General features: G+C 36.3%; 3 protein-coding genes across 4 annotated transcripts; all 3 read left to right on the top strand.

Moving 5' to 3' along the window:
- The first annotated feature begins 2,339 nt into the window (after nt 1-2,339).
- Nucleotides 2,340-7,993, top strand: LOC125255234 (ras-related protein Rab-37). Its single transcript, XM_048170284.1, has 9 exons — nt 2,340-2,505; nt 6,207-6,317; nt 6,415-6,456; nt 6,533-6,599; nt 6,683-6,735; nt 6,935-7,000; nt 7,071-7,127; nt 7,321-7,397; nt 7,520-7,993. Exons 1-9 carry the CDS (start codon nt 2,452-2,454, stop codon nt 7,623-7,625), a joined length of 633 nt encoding a protein of 210 aa, XP_048026241.1. The 5' UTR covers nt 2,340-2,451; the 3' UTR covers nt 7,626-7,993.
- Nucleotides 7,994-10,293: 2,300 nt separating this feature from the next.
- On the top strand, nt 10,294-12,657 carry hmx3b (H6 family homeobox 3b). Its single transcript, XM_048170283.1, has 2 exons — nt 10,294-11,068; nt 11,812-12,657. Exons 1-2 carry the CDS (start codon nt 10,885-10,887, stop codon nt 12,285-12,287), a joined length of 660 nt encoding a protein of 219 aa, XP_048026240.1. The 5' UTR covers nt 10,294-10,884; the 3' UTR covers nt 12,288-12,657.
- Nucleotides 12,658-14,222: 1,565 nt separating this feature from the next.
- Nucleotides 14,223-24,021, top strand: bub3 (BUB3 mitotic checkpoint protein). 2 transcript variants are annotated; one of them, XM_048170281.1, is made up of 8 exons: nt 14,223-14,374; nt 14,992-15,186; nt 15,267-15,336; nt 19,367-19,518; nt 19,596-19,754; nt 21,701-21,878; nt 23,175-23,391; nt 23,815-24,021. In XM_048170281.1, the coding sequence occupies exons 1-8, from the start codon at nt 14,339-14,341 to the stop codon at nt 23,822-23,824; spliced, it is 1,017 nt and encodes a 338-aa protein (XP_048026238.1). In that variant the 5' UTR covers nt 14,223-14,338; the 3' UTR covers nt 23,825-24,021. The 2 variants fall into 2 exon arrangements, with proteins under 2 accessions (XP_048026238.1, XP_048026239.1); XM_048170282.1 differs by lacking the exon at nt 23,815-24,021 and having other exon boundaries at nt 23,175-23,395.
- The last annotated feature ends 1,234 nt before the right edge of the window (nt 24,022-25,255 follow it).

Here is a 25,255-nt window from a genome sequence, read left to right as displayed (position 1 = left end):
CGAGAGCTGATGACCTGAAAGGCTCTAATTCTGCTGTACACAAGTTCAGCTCTGTCTTGAGTTTCAGTCTTGCGGTTGGTAAACAGTGCGGGTCGACAGACTGAGAGATCAGACAATGGAATGCTCAGGAATGTCCTGATGTGGGCAACCAGAGCTATTGTTCATTGTTATTCCCACCACAATTAGTCTCCCACAGTTCCAACGGACATCAGCTATGTGTGTGTGTATTGGGAATAGAGGTATATGGATACATATGTGAACCTGGACCACAAAACCACCAGTCATAAGGGTACATTTTTTGAAATTGAGATGTGTACATCATCTGAAAGCTGAATAAATTGATGTATGGTTTGTTAGGATAGGACAATATTTGGAAAATCTGGAATCTGAGGGTGCAAAAAAAATCTAAATATTGAGAAAATCACCTTTAAAGTCGTCCAAATGAAGTCCTTAGCAATGCATATCCACTCACATAAATACATTTTTGATATATTTATGGTAGGAAATTTACAAAATATCTTAATGCCACTTGATCTTTAATTAATATCCTATTGATTTTTGGCATAATAGAAAAATCGATAATTTTGACCCATGCAATGTATTGTTGGTTATTGCTGCAAATATACCAGTGATTTCTGACTGGTTTTGTAATCCAGGGTCACATGTTGTCTTTGATGCTTGTTTATGTGTTTCTTGGTAAGTCGAGTGTTAGTCCAAGGGGAATTTTTGAAAAAAATAAAAACAAAAAAATCCTCATGCATCCAAAGGCATCTGAATGTGACCCAGTTTTAAATGTGAAAAGGCTCAATGAGCACATTTTTCTTTCCTTTCTTGTAAAGCGTACTCCAACAGTCTTTAAAAAACTCATGTTTTTACAAGTTTTGTTAGTAGCAGATTTGTTAGACTCACCTTGATTTGCATTTCAGAAATGTTTGTTTTCCACACTGTAAAAAATTATTTTCATGATTTATCACATTTTTTTCTTGTCAAATCAACTCAAATAATTAATGTAGTTCAGAACAGATAACATAATATTTTGAGTTTCTGTTGATTAAACCAATCTCTTTCATTAATTTCAATGAACTCTAAATTTGAAGGCAACCAGGTAACTTACTTTTTTAAGTTAAACCAACAATTTTTTACAGTGCATGAAATATTAACGTGAATTAATTTGTCTTGCCATTTAAACAGCAATGCAAGTCTAACATCTGTGAAACTGCACTGTAGACCACGTCTGCCTTCTTCACATTCCGTCTACATCAGGTTTCAGCTGATTGCGCTGAAGTTTTGCTCAGAATTGCCTCCAGATTTGACCACAGATGTCTATGTAGCTCTGCTTAGGAAACTATGAGAACAATGTCAGATGGTAGAAAAAGATTCTGTTTTTATTCTTGAGTGCTTGAGGCCCAGTCTGGGGAGATGATGATGATGATGATAAACCTCCATCTGTACAGGTTTAATCAGGTTAATTAAGGTAAGTGACTTTCTTTCAGTTTTCCAGCATTGCTGTCCTTTAAAGAAACCCATCAGAGGAAAACTGTCACTCGTCTATCTGATGTGGAACATTGTGTCCCACTGGCCTCTGGAAGAACACTCACTCAGCAGCATCTGTCCTAGAACATGTCATGAACAAATATGAACACACTGCCAAAAGTGTCTGTCAAATGCATAAAAGTTAATAAAATCATGATTATTCTCTGATATTTACAAGGTTTTCTCCTGCTCACAATAACATGTTCTAAGAACGTTTTGTTAACGTTCCCACTGAGTTATAAAAACGTTATTTCTGAATCTTCTCTCAACATTTACAATGATACATTTTAAAAACTTTATGTGGATGTTAAGGAAACATTCCATTGTATCATTCTTCAAACAATGTTACATTTGAATGTTCTCTGAACGTTCTGGAACAAGTTGTAACATTTAAAAATGTTACACAAACTGAAACCTTTCTTCATCATTTCTTATTTCGTCATGAGTTTGGAGGGATTGAGTGAGTGAATGTTACATTTTGAGTGAACTTTTACTTTAATATTTACAGTCCTGTTCAGTAACACGGTGGATATTATTTTTAATCTGTACTGTCATCTAGTGGTCACCATTAAAACTCATCTGTGCATTTGTGTTTTTAATTATATATACTATATATATTTTAATTTGTGAACATTTAGTGTAGCCAGTCAGTGTCACAGTTTTTGTTAATAATAATAATAATAATAATAATAATAATCTCTTGTAGACTTTGTGTTTTCTTTTATATGTTTTTTTTTCTATTATTATTGAACGCCACAAGAACAATGTTTAACATATGATAGAATTATTATTATTTAATCATTTTTCATTTGTTAGCTTGTTATAATGAGTTTATTGGTGTGGAAATGACGTGGATTTTCTGTTGTTGCGTCATCGGCGGAGACGCGCAGCGCGCCCCGTGAGAGCGAGCGCTCAGTGATGGATCAGATCAGCGCAGCGGGCGTCGCTTATAATCAGGATTTAACGCACAAGGTAATAATTATTCATCAATCAATAAACCAACAAACCGCTGAATGTTTGGTTCTTCATATTGAGATTTCTGACAGATGTTTGACAAAATGAGAGTATGTGTTGATGTGGTGTTCATTCATGCGCATTCTGTTTGTGATATTCATTTCATGTACTGTATATGTGATGCTGAGATTTGTCTAGATGTTTGTTCATTTATTAATAATTTCAGGCATAATGCAACACACTGTGGATACATTATTTTCTACTGTCAGTCGCACAGAGATTCTTGCAATCTTGAAAGAGTCAGATCTCATTTGATAATAACTGTAATAATAGTGTCTTCTCTGTGGTGATCACTGTGTTATGATATGTGATTATAGTGTTATGTGTTGATCATTACAGTGTATTATGATATGTGATGATGGTTATGATGATTGCAGAAGCCTATTTCATTGTACATGATGATCTGAATATAGTTTGTTATGATTTGTGATTGTGGTAATTTATAGTGTGTTATGTATGTGATGATATTTCAGTGTTTAATGGTATGTGATGATGGTGATTATTGTGTTATGATATATTATGATTTCTGTTTTATGCTATGTGATTATGGTGATTATTGTGTTGTGATATAATTTCTTTGTTTTATGGTTTGTGATGATGGTAATTATAGTGTTATGGTATATGATGATTTCAGTGTTTTGATATGTGATTATGATGATTATTGTGTTATGTGATGATGGTGATTATAGTTTATATGATAATGGTGATTATAGGGTTTTATGATATGTGATGATGGTGATTTCAGTGTGTTATGATATGTTATTATGGTGATTATAGTGTTATGGTATATGATGATTTCAGTGTTTTATGATATGTGATTATGGTGATTATAGTGTATAGTATTTAGTGTATTTAGTGCTACAGTGGTTTATGTAGACACACACACACACACACACACACACACACACACACACACACACACTAGTTGTAGTCTAGAGGCTGTGTGTGTTTTAGCCTTGGGTCTCTGGATGGGTTTGTTATTCTCTGATTATTCTTCAGTGCCTGTTACATAACAGAATAAAAAGTCTTCTCACTAAATGAAGACACACAGTCACAGTGGACTCACGTGTTTCATTCATCCTTCCTTTTGAATCCCAACAGTCAGTCTTCCACAAGAGAAGGTTTTGATCTGACACTCGCAGTAAAACTAAAATATCTGAATAAAATCTAATTCAGCCGTGTTCCTGACGAGTGAATGATGAGTTCCAAAGCATCTGTGTTTCTTCTGCCTGATTACTTCCTGTTGGGGTTGAGCATTATGTCAGGCTCTGTTGTTATGGCAACAGCACACCTCCATCAGCACCAGCACTTCTCTGTGACTTCACATAGCGATGGACGTTTCAACGGGGGCCGCAGACTGATTCATAAAACAGTCAAGACAGTTCTTTAAAAACATTCTAAATGTCGTATTCTGAGTGTCTCTCTTCATCTGAGACAGTGATGATTTCTGTTGTTTTCATTTATGATTGAAACTCTGTTCAATAATGTGTTTTCAGTGATTATGATGATTATAATGTTATTTAAATCTGTGTTTTATGGTGTGATTATGGTGATTATAATGTTATGATATATGATGATTTCTGTGTTTTAATGTTTGTGATGATGGTGATTATAATGTTATGATATATGATGATTTCGGTGTTTTATGACATGTGATTATGGTTATTATAATGTTATGATATATGATGATTTCGGTGTTTTATGGCGTGATTATGGTGATTATAATTTTATGATATATGATGATTTCAGTGTTTTATGACATGTGATTATGGTGATTATAATGTTATGATATATGATGATTTCTGTTTTTCATGTGATTATGGTGATTATATTTTATGATATATGATGATTTCAGTGTTTTATGACATGTGATTATGGTGATTATAATGTTATGATATATGATGATTTCGTCAGTGATTATGATGATTATAATGTTATGATATATGATGATTTCTGTGTTTTATGATGATTTGTGATTATGGTGATTATAATGTTATGATATATGATGATTTCAGTGTTTTAATGTTTGTGATGATGGTGATTATAATGTTATGATATATGATGATTTCAGTGTTTTAATGTTTGTGATGATGGTGATTATAATGTTATGATATATGATGGTGTTTTATGACATGTGATTATGGTTATTATAATGTTATGATATATGATGATTTCAGTGTTTTATGACATGTGATTATGGTGATTATAATGTTATGATATATGATGATTTCGGTGTTTTATGGCGTGATTATGGTGATTATAATGTTATGATATATGATGATTTCAGTGTTTTATGACATGTGATTATGGTGATTATAATGTTATGATATATGATGATTTCAGATTATGATTTCAGTGTTTTATGACATGTGATTATGGTGATTATAATGTTATGATATATGATGATTTCTGTGTTTTATGGTGTGATTATGGTGATTATAATGTTATGATATATGATGATTTCAGTGTTTTATGACGTGATTATGGTGATTATAATGTTATGATATATGATGATTTCAGTGTTTTATGACGTGATTATGGTGATTATAATGTTATGATATATGATGATTTCAGTGTTTTATGTCATGATTATGGTGATTATAATGTTATGATATATGATGATTTCTGTGTTTTATGGTGTGATTATGGTGATTATAATGTTATGATATATGATGATTTCAGTGTTTTATGTCATGATTATGGTGATTATAATGTTATGATATATGATGATTTCTGTGTTTTATGTCATGATTATGGTGATTATAATGTTATGATATATGATGATTTCAGTGTTTTATGTCATGATTATGGTGATTATAATGTTATGATATATGATGATTTCAGTGTTTTATGTCATGATTATGGTGATTATAATGTTATGATATATGATGATTTCTGTGTTTTATGTCATGATTATGGTGATTATAGTGTTATGATATATGATGATTTCGGTGTTTTATGTCATGATTATGGTGATTATAGTGTTATGATATATGATGATTTCGGTGTTTTATGTCATGATTATGGTGATTATAATGTTATGATATATGATGATTTCAGTGTTTTATGTCATGATTATGGTGATTATAGTGTTATGATATATGATGATTTCAGTGTTTTATGTCATGATTATGGTGATTATAGTGTTATGATATATGATGATTTCGGTGTTTTATGTCATGATTATGGTGATTATAATGTTATGATATATGATGATTTCAGTGTTTTATGTCATGATTATGGTGATTATAGTGTTATGATATATGATGATTTCGGTGTTTTATGTCATGATTATGGTGATTATAATGTTATGATATATGATGATTTCAGTGTTTTATGTCATGATTATGGTGATTATAGTGTTATGATATATGATGATTTCAGTGTTTTATGTCATGATTATGGTGATTATAGTGTTATGATATATGATGATTTCGGTGTTTTATGTCATGATTATGGTGATTATAGTGTTATGATATATGATGATTTCAGTGTTTTATGGTAGGTGGGTTAGGTTTTGTGTATGATTTCTATATAATATTTCTTTTCACCTTCTGTGGGTCTAAAAGTTTATTTTTTCCATTTAAATATAGAAATAAACTTTAATGATTTTGAAAAACAACATGCATGTAAAATCGCACTCTCTTCTCCTCTCGTAGACCATCCTGGTGGGAGACAGCGGAGTGGGAAAGACTTCTCTACTGGTTCAGTTTGATCAAGGGAAATTCATCCCTGGATCTTTTTCTGCCACAGTGGGAATCGGATTTACGGTAATTGACCACATTAATCAATCATATCATATCAATAATGAACTTTAAACAGGATTGTAGATGTTATGATCCACAATCACTGCTTTTCTCTGGTCAGAATAAAGTTCTTACAGTGGACGAGCTGAAGGTGAAATTACAGGTGAGTGACGCTGACACACGTTCATGAGAATCATAAAGCAAACCGATCATTATAACAGTTGGTGTTTCTGTCTCAGATCTGGGACACGGCAGGACAGGAGAGATTTCGCAGCGTCACACATGCATATTACAGGGACGCTCAGGGTGAGAAACCATGACTCTCTCATGTATTGTAGGATACTGCATTCATATTGTATTCAATGATCATTGTATTGTTGATCTCTCAGCGCTTCTCCTGCTCTATGACATCACCAGCAAATCATCCTTTGACAACACAAGGGTACGAACTCTTCAACAGGCAACACACTTCATTTCAAGCATGATTTGTACACATTCTATGCACAAATAAATTATAATAATATTGAGGTTTACAGTCAGCTGAATGTTAAGCACATATTTGTTGAAATAAAAATCTAACAGAGAGAAACACTTCGCCAATCTGATTAGAATATTCTGATTGGTTGGAAATTTTGTTGTAGGCGTGGCTTACTGAGATCCATGAATATGCTCAGGATGATGTGGTCATCATGTTGCTTGGAAACAAGGTAAGAGGACTTTGAGATTGGAGCACACATTGTATAAATCATAACTGTAACTGTACGTGTGTCTCCTCAGTCGGACATGTCCAGCTCCAGAGTGATCCGACGTGAGGACGGAGAGAAGCTCGCCAGAGTGAGTCGAATCATTCATCCTGCTCCATCTGTTCCAGTGTTTCATCTCTGATCATGCTCACACAGTCATGGAAAACATGGAGAAAAAAATGTTTTTTCTTTCTTAATTATGCTCTACTGGTAAATATTCATTATATATATACAAATTTTAGCACTTCATTCACATTTAAACCCTTTAAACATGGTTTTGGCAGGAGTATGGAGTCATTTTCCTGGAGACCAGCGCCAAGACCGGACTCAACGTCGACGAGGCCTTTATGACTGTGGCAAAGTGAGTTTATTCCGGCATTCTTGCAGAATCTGAATACTGAAAGAAAATGTATTACATTCATTAAAGTAGAACAAATGTGAAATGCTGCAGGATGTGTGTAATTCTTCATCCGTCCTCTACAGGGAGCTGGTGAGACACTCTGTCCAGCTGCCCGTCGAGCCCAGATTTCACCTCCATGACGTGATGGAGCCGGAGAGAGAGACGACAGGCTGCTGCGGGTTCAACTAGAACACGGAGAAAACAGATCCAAGATCTTCACCGTACTGAAGTGGGCAGAAAGACCACCAGATGGTGCTGAAGAGCACGGTGAACCTTCAAAGATTGTGTCTGAAAAACATCACAATCACAATGAAGAAGAACTGTTCTGGAGCTTGATTTATTTTTTCATATATCCATGATGTTGTACAAAGACCCATTAAAGACACAGTCAGTGTCCGAAAGTAGTTTGTCATATTATGCTCTTTTTCAAAGTACTAGAACAGGTTTTCCTGCTTGAATGTTGATTATTTTCCTCATTGTTGCAGCTCCTCTCTTCCCAGTCTGTCAGTAACGCTCTGTTTACTTCCTGTCTCTATGAAGCCCCTCCTTCTGAAAAGCACAATGTGCTCTGATTGGTCGGCTGGAGCAGTGTGTTGTGATTGGTGTTTGGGAAATGTCCCGCCCCTTACCATAACCGCCAGTTTCAACACACTACTAACTAACTCAACCTTTATTCTGCATATGAATTATTTAAATGAGGAATAGATCAATCTAGTGTTTAATATCCATATATCGTCAGTGAGCGTTTCTCTGTGCCTGTTTACATGATGCTGAAGAACAGCAGGTGTTTGTTTCTTCTTTAACACCTTCCTGGATTTTCTTATGCTGCATTTGAATATCAGGATCTAAACTGAGAATATTATGCACAAATTAATATTGCCAATCTCTGAGCATATATGAGAGAAAATATGCATTTATCCTGCTTTGCTGTACAATGATTGAATTAAGCAGAATTTTTGTTTGCATTGACTTGATATTATTAATACATAACAAAGTTCTACATATTTAAGAGAATATGCATTTATGCCTGTTTGTGATGATGTGTCCCTGCCTGTGTTTATATCAAAAACAGATTTTATTATGAAATGATGAAACACTATTTTGTATTGCATCTGTTTTGCTGAAATCGAAACACTTTGCACAATTTTGTGTCAAATGTCCTCAGGTCTTTTCCTGTGTTTTGACTATGTGAGATGCTTTATAAAAGACCGGTTGTGTAAATCTGTTCCTCACGGATGTGTTTTGTTATAAAAGAATGTTTTATAAATTCTGTTTGATTGTGTTTCATTCGAATCATCATGTGACAGACTATTCTATGCAAAGAATACTGGCATACTGAAGCAAAATTCAAGTAACAAATAGAAACTTTTAAGGAAAAAAAATGAAAAAAATAAAAAGCAGATTATTTTAACATCTATATTGATCTTTGGAGATTAAAAAAAAAATGTTCATGAAGTTCTTCAGATCAACACATTGATTTCTAAGACTTAAAAGCAGAAGGACATGATTTTCTGAAGAACTGAAGACAAGATTATCTTTATCTTTGGCTGTAAAATCCTTTTTAAATCTAATTCCATCCCTTACACACGTCCTATACATTTGAATGGAAAATAAATAATTTAAAAAATGTTATTAATTTAATATACTTTTGGATGTGCAGCGCTTGCTTTCACCACTTGGTGTCGCCAAAGTCATATTTCAAAGGTCATTCACAATAATAAGTTTCTAATTCAATTGAGTTATCTGTGATAAATAACTGCCTTCAGGTGTAAAAATAAATAAATAATAAATAATTAAATTGCATGAATAATTTTCTAGCTAATTCTCTAAATGGTTATTAGATTATCCAGGTGTGTGTGTGTGTGTGTGTGGTAGCGCAGGACCGGTGGTCTCACGTGGTCTCATTCCTCGATCCCTCAGTCTGTTTCTGCGCATGCGGCGTCTGGCCGCTAGATGGCGCTGCTCGTTTACACATCCGCACTGCACATAAAAGAAGGAATATGGTCCATTTATTTTGTGCAGATAATATATATATATATATATATATATATATATATATATATATATATATAATATAAATATTACAAATAACATAAATGAGTCTTATATTTATAAAATAGGGATATAGTTGCCTCAGTATCAGTCAAGAAAGCTTGTTTTTTTTTTGTTTTTTTTCAAACATCTGCGTAAAAACCTTTTAAAAGGTTAGTTCACCCCAAAATAAAAATAATGTCATTTATTACTCACCCTTATGTCGTTCCACACCCGTAAGACCTTCATTCATCTTCTGAACACAAATTAAGATCTTTTTGACGAAATCCGAGAGATAGGCTATATGACTCGTCCAATGAAAGCAACGAAATTACCAGTTTCAAGGTCCAGAAAGGTACTAAAGACATGGTTAAAACAGTCATGTGACTCCAGTGGTTCAACCTTAATGTTATGAAGAGACGAGAATACTTTTTTGTGCAAAAACAAAACAAAAATAACCACTTTACTTCTGTGACATTCTCATATGTTGTTTATGTCCAGCGCTTCCAGGTTCTCCTCAGAACGCCGACTCATTATTGGCCGGCTCCTGCGTCAGCTTCACACTCATGCGTCGTGCTGATCACGTGATCAGCTTTGGCCAATACTGAGCTGGCATTCGGACATAAAGCTTCACTGTGTTACTGCATCACCTGCGTAAGATAATGACACAGAAGAGAAGAGATTGTTGAATAAAGTCGTTATTTTTGTTTTGTTTTTGCGCACAAAAAGTATTCTCGTTTTAACCATGTCTTTAGTACCTTTCTGGACCTTTAAAGTAATAAAACTCTCTGATTTAATCAAAAATATCTTAATTTGTGTTCTCACAAGGTCTTACAGGTGAGTAATTAATGACAGAAATTTCATTTTTGGGTGAACTAACCCTTTAAATTAGAATAAATTTGATGAGTTTTGCTCTCACAAAAACACTGAGATAACTGTTAAACTATTATATTTAATCAATATATTTCATCGATATTTTAATGCAAGTCAGCTAGTGCAAGTGTCGTGTTTTTATTATTTATACAATATACGTTAATCAAAATAAAGGTTTTATACACTTTACATTCTGCGCTTTTTTAATTTTACATTTGATTTGATTTGATTATTATTAAGTCATATTTTTGTGAGGAATTGACTTTTCATCCCTCCCCAATAAAACAGCCTTATAAAATGTTGTTAGCAGGAAATGTAGATGAGTTGTTATGGAAGACGCGCGCGCGCACCTCTCTCTCTCTCTCTCTCTCTCTCTCTCTGTCTTTACCTTTTGATTTCCATCATTTACTTCCAGTCAGCGCTTGATTCGGCGTCATTTCTCCGCATGTGGATCAGAGCTGCGGTGATTCTCCGTTCGGACTGGAGTAACTTTCTTCATCTTCATCATCATCATCATCATCATCAGTGACATTCAGTTTCACCGATGGAGGAAAAAACACAAGTCGTCAAAGATTCTCCGTTTTCTATCAAGAACCTGCTGAACAAACCCGACAAACCCAGAGCCCACACGAGTCTCTCCCTCTCCAGAGTTCCGGATCTCAGTTTCCTGCGGTTCGGATCCTGGTGCTGCCCGACCGGAGTCACCGGACACCCGAACACACCCGCGGGTGAGAGTGAGATTAGTTGTGATTAAAAGGAGTTTTACTGCTCAAACTAATTTAATTATTTATTTATTTTTATTTTTCATAGAAACTTTCCAAGGTTCTTTATAGTGGAAAAATGTTCTTTAGATAATAAAATCTTCTTCAAAACCTGTAAGATAAAGACAAAATGTGTGTTTTTTTTTTTTTTTTTTGTGAACCAAAAATGCGAAAAACGCCTTTATTTTTAAGAGTGTATTATTGGTTATTAAAAAAAAATGCTGGGTTAAAAACAACCCAAGTTGGGTTGAAAATGTACAAACCCAGCGATTGGGTTGTTTTAATCCAGTGGTTGGGTTAAATGTTTGACCCAACCTGCTGGGTAGTTTTATTTAACTCAAATATTGTTTAAAAATTACAGTATTGCTTGTTTAAAATGAACCCAAAATATGTTGGAAATTAAAAATCAGACTCATAATTACTAGAGGCAATAATAATAATCAAAACATTTTAATAAATGTTTATTGTTTAATTATTAATTAAACTTATTAATAGCCTAAATGTTCGTTTATTAAACATATTAATAGGCTAAATGTTAACTCCCAACATTTGGGTTTATTTCAAACAAGCAATAGCCTACAGTAATTTTTAAACACTAGTTGAGTTAAATAAAACTACCAAGCAGGTTGGGTTTTTCAACCCAGCATTTTTAGAGTGTAGATTCACGTTAAACTGTATTTTAATGTTTAATATTTGTATGTTTGTCTCAGATCGAATCCGAGGCTCGACAGAAGCGCTGAAATCAGAAGCGGAGGATCCGGATCCCAAAGACGAGGATGATGATGTTCTTCTGGAGGAAAGTGACTCGGACGAGCAGAAGACGGAGGAAAGCTCTCAGAAGAAACTTTGCCGCAAGAAAAAGACCCGCACCGTGTTTTCCCGCGCACAGGTGTTCCAGCTCGAGTCCACCTTCGACATGAAGCGCTACCTGAGCAGCTCGGAACGCGCGGGACTCGCCGCGTCGCTCCGCCTGACCGAGACGCAGGTGAAGATCTGGTTCCAGAACCGGCGGAATAAGTGGAAGCGGCAGATCGCCGCCGAACTGGAGGCCGCGAACCTCAGTCACGCGCAGAGGATCGTGCGCGTGCCTATCCTGTACCACGAGCACGCGGAGAGCGCGCGCGCCGCGGGGCTGACCTTCACGCACGCACTTTACTACCCGCATTCCCTGATCAGACCCGTGTGAGGACCAGAGAGACTCAACCTCAAACTAACTCACCTGTCGGAAGAGTGACACACCTGCGCAAACACCTGGACGGGAGTTCTCGCGCAGGACTGGAAAGATGAAGTTAATACGTATTTTTTGTATATAAGGCTGTTATTATTTTTCCATAAACAGTGTGTTGTCAGCCGCAGAGGAAAAAAATTGTTTCATCATTTCAAGGGGAAAACAACGTTTTTGTTTTTGTTTTCCAGTGTATTTTTAATCAGGTTGTAACATTTAAAAGAGGACTTGCAGATTTAATTTCAGGATTTCCAGACTGAAATCAATTGTTATTGACTGTATTTGTCATGCACTAGTAAATATTTTATTGTCTGAAAACGTCAGAAATTAATTATGAATCGTTGTGTTTAATTGCTCAATGAGCTTGTCTGGGGATTTTAGAGGATTTCCGACAGTTTTTATATGATCATAAATAAATGTTCATCAATGAATGTGTTTAGATGAAGTCAGGCTTAATAAAGCGCTTCTGTTGTCATTATAAACTCTGTTATTTTTGTCGTGAAGCAGCATCATTATTGTTCTTTATTTAGCCTACCTTTAGATGAAAACAACAACAATCATCAGTCTGTGTTTTTATGACAATAGCCTAACCTAGACTAGATTTTACACTGAAATTAACCTTTAAAAATGCAAAACATTTAGTCATTAGCTCAAATCGCGTTTATTAAAATAGGCCTATATGTTGCTGGCGCCAAAACAATGTTTTAAACAGAATTTAATGCATTATAAAAACAACCACAAATTATTCACTCTTAAAAATAAAGATTTCAACACTTGGTTTTTCGTATAGCGATGCGCCATTTCTGGTTCCTTTAAATAACCGTTCAGTAGTTATTAAAAGAACCATTTTTTCTTCTCAGAATCTTTTGTGTAATTGAAAGATTCAGTTGATATTAAAGGTTCTTCATTGAACCATTGATGCCAATAAATAACCTTTATTTTTGTGTCTCGCAAATTATATGATCAACGTTTTCCAACATGGCGCGTAAAATTGGCTAATATTTCTTCAGCGCACAATGTTAAATTTGTTTATATTCTCAAGCTAAAATATATTAAAATATACAATTAAGCACACAATAAGAGTCTAATTATTCCCTTGATAGCCTAATATGCAATAATATCACGAAGCATCTGCAAAAACGTGTGTTTTACATATTTAAAAGATAGGCCTATATTAATGAAAACTGTTTGGACAAAAGCGAGCGCAGAGGAGATGAAGATGAAGATGAAGAGGGGGAAAGATCCACTGAAAAACGCGGATGAGGAAGAGAATTTTCCCGCGCTTCCTGAACTTCGCTCTAAATTTCGATGTTTGAGGTAAATTTCTGTGTTATGATAGTCTAATATATTTTAATGTTTGTTTAAATTTTTCTCAAAGCAGATATTTGTGACTGCAGACACAATTTAAACATTTAATCTTTAAGAAAATAAATGTTTCTCTGTTATGATGACATCAGATTTCCATTCACCCGAACAACAAAATCTGGATCTTATTATTGTTAAATAAAGTCAATCATCAAGAAACCACAGCGGTTGATAATACTATAATCAGGTACATGAAGCACATGAAAAATTAAATATTTCTTAATAAATAGAATAGAGCATACGCCTTCATTTGAATTATTTGAATAGGCCTATTAATTCTCAGTAATGTTGAAGCTGGAAATTATATCATTATTTTAATACATGATATATATTACGTTAAAATGCTAAGAATCCTCATTTTGTACTTTAAATTGAACACATTTTTTTAATTAACATGGTTTAGTCGGTGATACTGGCCTTGATCATATTTCGAAAGAAATTAAAAGAAAAGAAAAAGTGTGAAATAACATACAAGCCTCGATTCAACAAGCGGAAATACGCAACATCTCGCGGTATTTTGCTCTTTCGTGTTTCCGGAAGTTCATCCTCGCAACCAATCATTACTAGAGAACATTAGAGGGAGTTTTGAAACGAACCAATGAGTGCAGAGCTCTGTTGTGAACGCATCCAATCAGAGCAGAGCGCCGATGAGCGGCAGAACAGGAGCAGATCAGAGCAGCGCGGTGAGAATTAACGGACATTCTGCTTATTTTAACACACATATCCGATAATATAAACAACTAACTGTATTTCAGATAGATTTACTCGCATTTCACTGCGGGAGTTTAAGTTCTGAATAAACATTGACGGTTACAGTCAGTCTATCGACTGCGCAGTGCTTCATTCACGCGAAATCTGACGGAGTTTAAATATATAGTCTTTAGATTGTAATGTAAACTTACTTGAGTTTCGTTAGTACTACTTTCAGTCTTAGTTTGAGTTTTTAAAACAAAGACACTGACATTTTAAGACATTTCAATGCGAGTCGCTTTCATTTACAAACACGCGATTTAGTCTTAAAGGGACAGTTCACCCAAAAAAATTAAAATTCTGTCATCATTTAAGTTACTCCCCCTCACGTTATTCTAAACCTGTTTAAATTCCTTTGTTCCGCTGAATACATTTGTAAGAATGTTTGTAACCAAGCAGATCTCGGCCCCCATTGACCAACACAGTACTGTGTCAGTCAATGGGGGCCGAGATCTGCTTGGTTACAAACATGCTTCCAAATATCTTCAGCAGAACAAAACAATTGTACTAGCGATGATAAGCGTCTTAAAACAGTCAGTAATGTGTTCAGATGACCGGAGCCAACGAGTTCAAGCTGACCCAAGGGCCGGACGACAGCGTCTCCGCCGTCAAGTTCAGCCCGGCCTCGGCTCAGTTCCTGCTGGTGTCGTCGTGGGACTGTACGGTCCGTCTGTACGATGTCAGCGCAAACAGCATGAGGATGAAGTATCAGCATCTGGCGCCGGTGCTGGACTGCGCTTTCTATGTGAGTGCGACGGAAACGCTGGAGAATCACGTCTGCGTTTGTCTTTGCGCTTTAACTCTTTGTTTGCTGCTGTTCCACAGGATCCGACTCACGCGTGGAGCGGCGGTCTGGACAACCAGCTGAAGACTCATGATCTCAACACGGATCAGGGTGAGTTTAAAGGGTTAATTCAGCCTAAAGTTTAATTTCTGTCATTAATTACTCACCCTCATGTCGTTCCACACCCGTAAGACCTTCGTTCAGTTTCAGAACACAAATTAAGATATTTTTGATGAAATCCGAGAGGTTTATGACTCGTCCATTTGACACTTTCAAGTCCAGAAAGGTACTAAAGACATCGTCATGTGACTGCAGTGGTTCAATCTTAATGTTATGAAGAGACGAGAATACTTTTTGTGTGCAAAAACAAAACAAAAATAACCACTTTATTCAACTTCTGTGTCATTCTCATACGTTGTTTACGTCCAGCGCTTCCAGGTTCATCGTCAGAACGCTGACTCATTATTGGCCGGCTCCTGCGTCAGGATCACACGCATGCGTCATGCTGATCACGTGATCAGCTCTGACCAATACCAAGCCGGCATTTGTACGTAAACACAGAAGCCTTTACTGCGTCACCTGCGTAACATCGTGACCATGATAAAAGGTATCTTTTCCATGTTAATCTGAGTTTTTGTTCTAACTAGCCGCGAGTCCGCGACATGCGACGATTCTATTTTAGAAACGGTTTCTATTTCTCTGTGACGAATGCAACACAAAGAATGGCAATGATAATCTCAGGTACTGTTTATGTGCTTTATTTAATGTTAAAAGCATCTAATGTGAGTTTGAATATCATTTTGTGTCTTTTATAGCCGAACTGAAAGCAACAATGAACGATTCACCTCAGGTCTTCAAAAATAAATAAAAGGAAACAAGAACGTTCAAACTGTCTCATTGTGAACAGACTAGTGTATTCTATGACAAAGATAAATGTTAAAGTGGTATAATATTCATGAATTTGATTATGTACTTATCAATTTCGTTGCGAGTGCCGGGAGCTTTCAGAGAGCGCCCGCCCATGCACTCGTCTGATTGGCTGTGATTTTTGATTAACTTTATCGCTTCTCATAGTCGTGTCGTGTCTGGTGTGGACAGACAAATAAAGAGTTTGGTTCCAAAACGCTATAAATCCATTTTAAATCCAAATGTGTTTTCTTTACCAAGAAAAAACACTATTTTCTGTTTCAAACTTTCACATAGCATCTTTTGGTTATAAAAACATCTAGATTTTGATTTTTCAAAGTTTTATTATAAAAACTGATTATTTTTCCCCCAAAATGCAATAAATCCATCACACGTTTTTTTTCAAAATGCAATTAATCCATCAATATAAAAATTATTTTTCATATTGAAAATACACAACAAAGTAAGTTGATTCACATATATGACACAGGGTTCCTACGCGATTTGGAAAAGTATGGAATTTGATTTGAGTAATTTCCAGGTCTGGAAAAGTATGGAAAAAAGAAATCAGAGTATGGAAAAATATTTGTGTTTCCAGACTATTGTCTCTATTCAGTTTTCTAATTTATCATACCTACAAACTAGTCACTTTACAGCAAAATTAGCCCTTTTGAATCAAAATACATAATTTATGTGAATCGTGTAGATCCGAAGAGGTTTTTTTCGGGGCGAGTGTGTGTGTCTCAGCATTCTCACAAGAATCGAAAATGGGCTACTTTCCCATAGACTGGAGTGAGTGGCGATCTTTCTTGCTGCTCTGTGGCGTGACAGATCGCTGTAGCGCTCGTGAACCAACCATCTCTTCTGCTTTACTAGTTATAACGCAAAATAAACATGATTGAACATCCAAAGGTATGTTGAAAGATACAGTACAACTTGTCGAAATCCGTATCATGTCACATGCAATCGATCAATCAGTGTTTCAACAGAAAGGCATCAATAAAACAGCTTGTAAAAATGTCACATTTAGCCTACCTCAGAAAAGCCGTTCAATGTCCAAAAACTCATTATTCAGCTACAAAAATGAACTTCGAGCATTTTGCTAAATATATGCACTATAGGCTATTGCATGTTCATTGTACTTGTACTTAACACATGCTTTAATGTTGAATGTATAAATCTGTTTCATGACAGCCACCATTTAAATGTTTAGGCCTAAATAAAAAAAGAATAGAAAAATAATTGTCATTAAAAATTGTATATAAATTTCCTTGTGTAATTTAGCCTATATGTAAGTAGCTTACAAATCAATTTTAACCTAATATTATAATGTACCAGCTGTGGTTCTCTGTGTAGTTTACAGCATTAGTTGAGAGAGATTTTTTTTTCTTGAAAGGTAATCAAATCAAATCAAATCGCAAGCTTCTGAATCAAAATCACATTCAATTGTGAACTTTGTGTCAGTGCTCAGCTGTACTGCCAGTAATTTATTATGAATATTTATTACAAATGTTGTTTTTTTTTCATTTATGTTCTTGTCAAAGAGCACCAGAAGGCTTCGTTTACATGTTAAAATCACAAAAATCTTCTCCTGGGGGACGATGCCCCCAGACCCCCCTACGATAACTTAGTTCCTACACATCACCTTTTACACCTCTTTTGACTTTGCAGATGCTTATAAACTCATGAATTTTGAAACTCATGAAACTAAGTCACTATGCCACCCTGTTATACAGGGAGTATATTAGTACTTGTAGATTAATCCCCAACAAAAGTCTCACAGGTATGTGGTTTTAAGAAGAGAAGGGCCGAGACCTGAATACTAAATACCAAACTTTATTTCAACAATCAAACACTAATTTAAAAATCACTAAAAGACTGTAGGACCCCTACTAAAAACATGAAGCAGAGAAAACCAATGGGAGAAAAACGTTTGGAAGGAGGTCTGGAAATTTGAGTCTGGAAAAGTATGGAATTTTGAAATGGAAAATGTGTAGGAACCCTGACAGCCTCTGAACTTTGTCAATGCTAATCTTATATTCAGGCATTTTACTAAAAATATATTCAATCGTTGCTCCCAAAATGAATTCAACGAGTCATCTTGTTAATGTTATGAATGAATTATGTCTCTGTTTGTCATTGGCGATTAAAGAGTGTCTGGCTAAAATAAACACATTTACCGAGTACATTGGTAATAAAAACGGCTTTTAAAAACTGTCCATGATTCAGTTTTGTGGAGCGTGACAGAAGTTTTATGCTGTCGCGGAACAAGCAACAGCTGCATTTTTCCTCCTCCGACTCGAGTGCCTCATTTTCTCAATCTCCTCACGTTAATGATTACATTTCCATGACTTGCGTTTTTTCCCCACCGCAGAAACAACCACAGGTTCATCAGCGCCGTCAAAATTATTCATTTTTCTGTTTTTGTTGATCACAATGTACAAAGCAGATAAGGAAAACTAGGATGCTGCCATTACTGTTTACAGAGCGTGGAATGGTGCGCTGTGATTGGTTGAGCGGATATATCACGTTCTGCAGAGAAAGGAGACTGGCGTTTGTCGCGTTTTGGAAAGAAAGGGAGAAAACATGACAGAATAACATGACGGATATCGCATTTTGCGCAAAATTAATAAATGACTTTTCAATACCGACCAGATACAATACTGATTTTGGCAGAAACCTTTTTTTAAAAATGGCGTTTATTGTGTTTTGGAACCAAACTCTTCATATTGTTTGTCATTGGAATCTTATCGCATCGCGTCTATATAGGAACACAGTGTGAGGATAATGACAGGGAAGAGAAGAGATTGTTGAATAAAGTAATTATTTTTGTTTTGTTTTTGCACACAAAAGTATTCTCGTTGATTCTTAAAATAAAGGTTGAACCACTGCAGTCACATGACTGTTTAAACGTCATCTTAAGTACCATAAAGTTATAAATAGAGATATTTTTCTTACAAAAACCCATCGATTTGCTTCAGAAGGCCTTTTTATTAATCCTCTAGAGTCGTATGAATTACTTTTGATGGATTGATGCACTTTTGGGCTTCAAAATCTTGACCCCCCCATTATAAAGCTTGGAAGAGCCAGGATATTTTTTAATATATAACTCCGATTGTGTTTGTCTAAAAGAAGATAGTCATATGCACTTAGGATGGCTTGAGAGTGAGTCTTTTCATTTTTGAGTGAACTAATCAAAGCATCATGGTTGTTGTGTGTAACGGCTCTTCCTCAGACACAATCGTCGGGACTCACGACGCTCCTATTCGCTGTGTGGAATACTGTCCGGAGGTGAACGTCATGGTCACGGGCAGCTGGGATATGTCCGTGCGGCTGTGGGATCCCAGAACGCCCTGCAACGCCGGGACCTTCACGCAGCCGGAGAAGGTAGTGAGGAGTCGTGAGGGAGTCATGTGGTTCTGTCGGGTGAGCGGCGTCTGATGCGGTGACCGTCTGTGTTTCAGGTCTACACGCTGTCGGTGGCCGGAGACCGGCTGATCGTGGGGACGGCGGGGCGGCGCGTGCTCGTGTGGGATTTGAGGAACATGGGATACGTGCAGCAGAGACGAGAATCCAGCCTGAAATACCAGACGCGCTGCATACGAGCGTTCCCCAACAAACAGGTGAAACAAAGACCGGCGGCTGTGAAATAATGTGTGTGTCGCTCATGATCTTCATGTTTATTTCACCAATAAGTCTCTAACTATCTGTTTTATATAATTGAGTCTAAATGTGACTGTTTGATTCATGACGGTCAATTCTCATCAGATTTTATACTTCATGGCTGTTATTCCAAGGAAATGCACTGTAAAAACTTTAACAAAGAATAATAATCTTTGTTAAATTTACAACTTCAAAAAATCAATTTTACATTTTACGGAATACGTTTTACAAGAAAATACTATTTCAGTTTTTGAAATTTCACATTTTCAAATTTACTATCAATTAATGAGTGAAAATCTAAATCGGTTTAACACTCTGAGGTCTAAAAACGCGCCGGCGCGTTTTGCAGGTTTTTTTTCACATTGCAGCAAAACAGACTTAAAATACTCTGTCATTTTTTGTCATAGAGACATAAGTAATACATCAATTGAAACTATAGAATATCTCCTTTTATTTGTGTACACTCAGAGTAAAAACAAAATGTTGTGCTTTTTGTAAAATAAAGAAAACTAACATGATGCGTGATCTCTCATCTCCCTCTGAACGAAGTCCAATCTGATAGATCTCAGAAAATGAAATGTAACTTAGTGAATACTAATCACAGAAAAATTCATACTTATGTCTAACAAAACGTTGAAATGTCAGGTTTTAAATCGTGCAAGTCAAATCAAAAACAAACATTCTGTGTTTATGTAATCTGTATGAAAAGAGAGCCATGTCAGAAGTCCGTGATTCAGCTCATTACCCACTAATGCGGCCACGCCCACGGAGCCAGCGCTATTCACAGGCAAATTCAGAGACAACACATGCATTCATCATCTCAATCGTGTATTTATTGCCTTGAAAATTGTTTATCTGGATGAAAAAGCCATGGTTAGCGATCTCTGGAAGACATTCAGTAAATTCCTGTTTGTTTTCTTCTATTGATAAGTTTTAAGTGAGTTTTTGTTTCTTTAGCGCCCTCCGGCTGTAGTATGAATTGGTAAACACCATTCATGGAATATCGTCTTCTTCTTAGGTGAATTTGTGGACTAAAATGCACAGAGCGCCCTCCGGCTGCAGTATGAATTGCAAACACCAGCGCTCATAGAGATAACAATGAATATTAAATAAAAAATAACTCCTGTATAGAAAATTGACATAAACATATGAGAATCCTATATTTCTCCAAATGTGCATGCTTTTAAACTAAAAGCCTATATTCAGACTCTTTGCATCACAGAAATACATTATATTTTAAAGTATAATATAAAACCATTACTTTATATTGTAATAATATTTTTCTGTATGTTTCATATATCATGATGAGCTTGAGACATCACAGAAGGTTTTTTTCACAGCCTACCTGACTGAAATGCCTCATTAATATGCAAGTCTTTTCAGGTCATTACTATTCAATTCTTTTGTCTTCTCAGGTGAGAATGAGCCATTATTCATGGAGATTCACGCCTCCTCGCATACCGTGTTTCTTGGCAAAAAGTGTCTTACAAAAACTAAATCAGTATATTGTTATAAATGAAAGAGTAGTCAGCATAATTTTTACATAATTTTGAAGCAAAAACTCTAGTCTACAACCTTCAATACCCAAAAGTCTTGTGAACACAGATTTAATATACTTTTATTGGCCTTATATCAGTGACTTAAGTTTTTTGTTTTTTCAGTAACCACGCATAAACGTTATTCCTTCAAAACACAAACATGTACATACATGTTCCTCACATATTAGTGTAGCCTAGTTTGTGCTGAATACAGTGTAATGACACTTGTGTCATTAATATGTTTATGAACAACTGAAAAAAGCACAAATGTCAGGGCATGTCAAAACTTCTCCAGGCCCCAAATCAGCCTCAGACTCCAGAGGGTTAACGTGAGCGCTCTGTTAAACTGGCGTCTGTTTGTGTTTCAGGGTTACGTGTTGAGCTCCATTGAGGGCCGAGTCGCGGTGGAGTATCTGGACCCCAGTCTGGAGGTGCAGAAGAAGAAATACGCCTTCAAGTGCCACAGACTGAAGGAGAACGGCATCGAGCAGGTGTATCCGGTCAACGCCATCTCCTTCCACAGCGTCCACAACACGTTTGCCACCGGTACCGACCGCACACTCACACTCCTGCGCTTTATCATTACATGAAGAATGGCTTTCTTATTGAGAAACACTTAATTTGACGCTTTTATCAAATTAGATCATATTTGTATTCAGTTCCGGAGGTTCATCTGACCTATGGATGATGGGAAACCTCTTTGAAAACAATCATTATGGCAAAACCATATTCACACATAGACCACATGGAATTTAAAGGGTTAGTTCACCCAAAGATAAAAATTGTCATTAATGACTCACCCTCATGTCGTTCCACACCCGTAAGACCTTCATTCATCTTCAGAACACAAATTAAGATATTTTTGATGAAATCCGATGGCTCAGTGAGGCCTGAGCAATGACATTTCCTCTCTCAAGATCCATTAATGTACTAAAAACATATTTAAATCAGTTCATGTGAGTACAGTGGTTCAAAATTAATATTATAAAGCCATGAGAATATTTTTGGTGCGCCAAAAAAACAAAATAACGACTTATATAGTGATGGCCGATTTCAAAACACTGCTTCATGAAGCTTCGGAGCGTTATGAATCTTTTGTGACGAATCATCACGTGTCAAACCGCCAAACTGCTGAAATCACGTGACTTTGGCGCTCCGAACCGCTGATTCGATACGCTGATTCATAATGCTCCGAAGCTTCATGAAGCAGTGTTTTGAAATCGGCCATCACTATATAAGTCGTTATTTTGTTTTTTTGGCGCACCAAAAATATTCTCATGGCTTTATAATATTAATATTGAACCATTGTACTCACATGAACTGATTTAAATATGTTTTTAGTACATTAATGGATCTTGAGAGAGGAAATGTCATTGCTCAGGCCTCACTGAGCCATCGGATTTCATCAAAAATATCTTAATTTGTGTTCTGAAGATGAATGAAGGTCTTACGGGTGTGGAACGACATGAGTAATAAATGACAGAATTTTCATTTTTGGGTGAACTAACCCTTTAATACTTTGATCAGTTTATTCATTTCATCACTGGAGCATTCAAAATGCATTGGCGAACACAAAAAGAGAAATGAGTTACAGATAATTCTAGAAGTCACAATATTGTAATATTATTCTTATATTGTAATCATTATGAGCAAGAGTTGCAATTGCAAAACACATTTATTGTGTCTGCGTAACTGAATACATGACCACATGACGTTATATCTGTGTATGGACGTTACGTTGACAAGTGAACAGAATGTAAATAAACACTTTCACAATTTTCAATGGGGGAAAAAAGGTCAAACAAAGACGAATTGTGAGACTCTGCGTGTGTTTGTGCACAGGCGGTTCCGACGGCTTCGTGAACATTTGGGATCCGTTCAACAAGAAGCGCTTGTGTCAGTTCCACCGTTACCCGACCAGCATCGCGTCTCTGGCGTTCAGTATCGACGGATCTCTGCTGGCCATCGCCTCCTCGTACATGCAGGAGCAGGGAGACATCTCTCACCCCGCCGACGCCGTCTACATCCGCCAGGTCACAGACGCAGAGACCAAACCCAAGTGAGTCTAACCTTTGATCCTTTCAAATATATCTTATAAACCAGTTGAAGTCTGGGGCGCTCTTTCCACCTGTGAATATTGTTTGGAAACTACAAAGTCGATGAGGTTTGACATCAAACGGCAAACATTCAGCAGTGCCTGTTTCTCCAGTAATGTCATCAGAAAGAGGTTTAGCAGAAGCTCCGATTGAATTTCCTGCCGTGATCGATACGAGCGTCTGACTCCAGCTGTGTGTGTGACAGATACGCTGTACATGTGCGGCTCTTTCAGATTGTAGATCAAGTGGTTATTTCTTTTAAAAACTCTTTGTTCATCAGTGTTTGATTGACAGGTGAGCTGGTATTTCTATCCAACACTGAATGTTTCGGTACGCTTGTGATGGGACGAGAGACTGATGTGATGTTTGTGCTCTTGTGTTCACAGATCCACGTGAGTCCTGCAGAGACTCAACCTCGTTACTCTTACCGCTGCCACCCGTTTGAACACAACACCTTCCATCATGTCTGTCTGTCTCTTTATTCTATCTTTGTGTCGAATTAAATAAATGTTTATATTTCTAATTGTATGTGTTCTGCCCTTCAGTGTCTGTATTTTTATGTTTGAAGAAACAGTAAAACTTCCTTTTATTCACTCTGTGTCAGTGTCATTTTTCATGATAGAAGTTTGGAATCCGTGTCATGTTTTTGGTGCTAAACATGCATTAAACCAGCCGTGTTCTCATTCGGATTACAGCTGCAAACATGTTAACTTGAACTCGCATGAGCTTCTTCTCAGTGATGGTAGTTGATCTGTTTCTTCTCGTATGTCTACAGTAACAGCAGCTCTGAGACTCTCTGTGGGACAGGGCACATATTTTTTTTATTTATTCTATTTTTTTACACAGTTTTTCTCTAAGCTTTTCCCCAGACCTGTTTGAAAACCTCTTAGAACGCAGTGACGCTCAACATCTTTCACTGCTTGGTCACCTTTAAATGTCTCAGGCTTTGTGACTCTCATGTCCATCTCATAGTAAATGAATGACTTCAGATGAGTGTGAACATCATGTAGTTCAAATGAAAGTCTTATATGAAATGTGGATTTATGCTGCCGTCACGTGCTATCGGAAATGTCCTACTTCCGACGTCTGAAGTCGTGCTTACAAGCTTGTAGCGTTCGAATGCTATGTCGGAAAGAATAGGAATCATGGAGGACAGCTGGTTTATTCTTGCCTATTTCTTGAGCTAAAATGTATTAAAGATGTTACATGTTTTTCAAAATTAAATGTTTGTTTTGTTCCGACTTGGAAACTCCAACTAGGACACTCCAATTTGGAAACTCAGTCTAGGAAGCTATTTACAATAATTCCGATAGTACGTGAAGGAAGCATCACTGCGTATAAAACATACAATATGCTTCAAATTCATATATGTAAATATGCAATACTTTAATGACAAGACAAGGCGATGTGTCTGTTGTTGTAAATCAAACAAAGAATTCCAGTCACAGCAGCAATCATTCTCCCCACCGCCATGTTTAAAGTTTATTGTATGCCCATCTCTGAATCTCAATCTCAGACTAGGAATTTCCGACTAGAAATTTCCAACTAGGGATTTCCGATTAGAAATTTCCGACCAGAAGACTCCAACTAGGAAACTAAGACCAGGAAACTCAGACTGGTAAAGAATTCCAGTCACAGCAGCAATCATTCTCCCCACTGCCATGTTTAAAATTTATGGCATGTCCAACTCAGAGACTCTGGCATCAAAATTATCTCTGAGTTTCCCGGTGAAAAATATGACTTGAGAGGGGATTCATGTCAAATTTCCAACTAGGAAACTCTGACTAGAAATTTTCAACTAGTAATTTCCGACTAGGACACTCCAAC

This window comes from Megalobrama amblycephala, linkage group LG20 (assembly GCF_018812025.1).
Source record: "Megalobrama amblycephala isolate DHTTF-2021 linkage group LG20, ASM1881202v1, whole genome shotgun sequence".
Classification (NCBI taxonomy): domain Eukaryota; kingdom Metazoa; phylum Chordata; class Actinopteri; order Cypriniformes; family Xenocyprididae; genus Megalobrama; species Megalobrama amblycephala.
Note: the sequence above shows the minus strand (reverse complement) of the source record. Positions and strands in the feature narration are given on the sequence as shown.

Coding starts and splice junctions, on each gene's coding strand:
- LOC125255234 (XM_048170284.1), top strand. CDS start 2,452: ATGGATCAGATCAGCGCAGCGGGCGTCGCTTATAATCAGGATTTAACG. Junction 6,736..6,934: donor CATCCTTTGACAACACAAGG/GTACGAACTCTT, acceptor ATTTTGTTGTAG/GCGTGGCTTACTGAGATCCA. Junction 7,398..7,519: donor GCCTTTATGACTGTGGCAAA/GTGAGTTTATTC, acceptor CGTCCTCTACAG/GGAGCTGGTGAGACACTCTG.
- hmx3b (XM_048170283.1), top strand. CDS start 10,885: ATGGAGGAAAAAACACAAGTCGTCAAAGATTCTCCGTTTTCTATCAAG. Junction 11,069..11,811: donor ACACCCGAACACACCCGCGG/GTGAGAGTGAGA, acceptor TGTTTGTCTCAG/ATCGAATCCGAGGCTCGACA.
- bub3 (XM_048170281.1), top strand. CDS start 14,339: ATGAGCGGCAGAACAGGAGCAGATCAGAGCAGCGCG. Junction 15,187..15,266: donor TGCTGGACTGCGCTTTCTAT/GTGAGTGCGACG, acceptor GCTGTTCCACAG/GATCCGACTCACGCGTGGAG. Junction 21,879..23,174: donor CCACAACACGTTTGCCACCG/GTACCGACCGCA, acceptor GTTTGTGCACAG/GCGGTTCCGACGGCTTCGTG.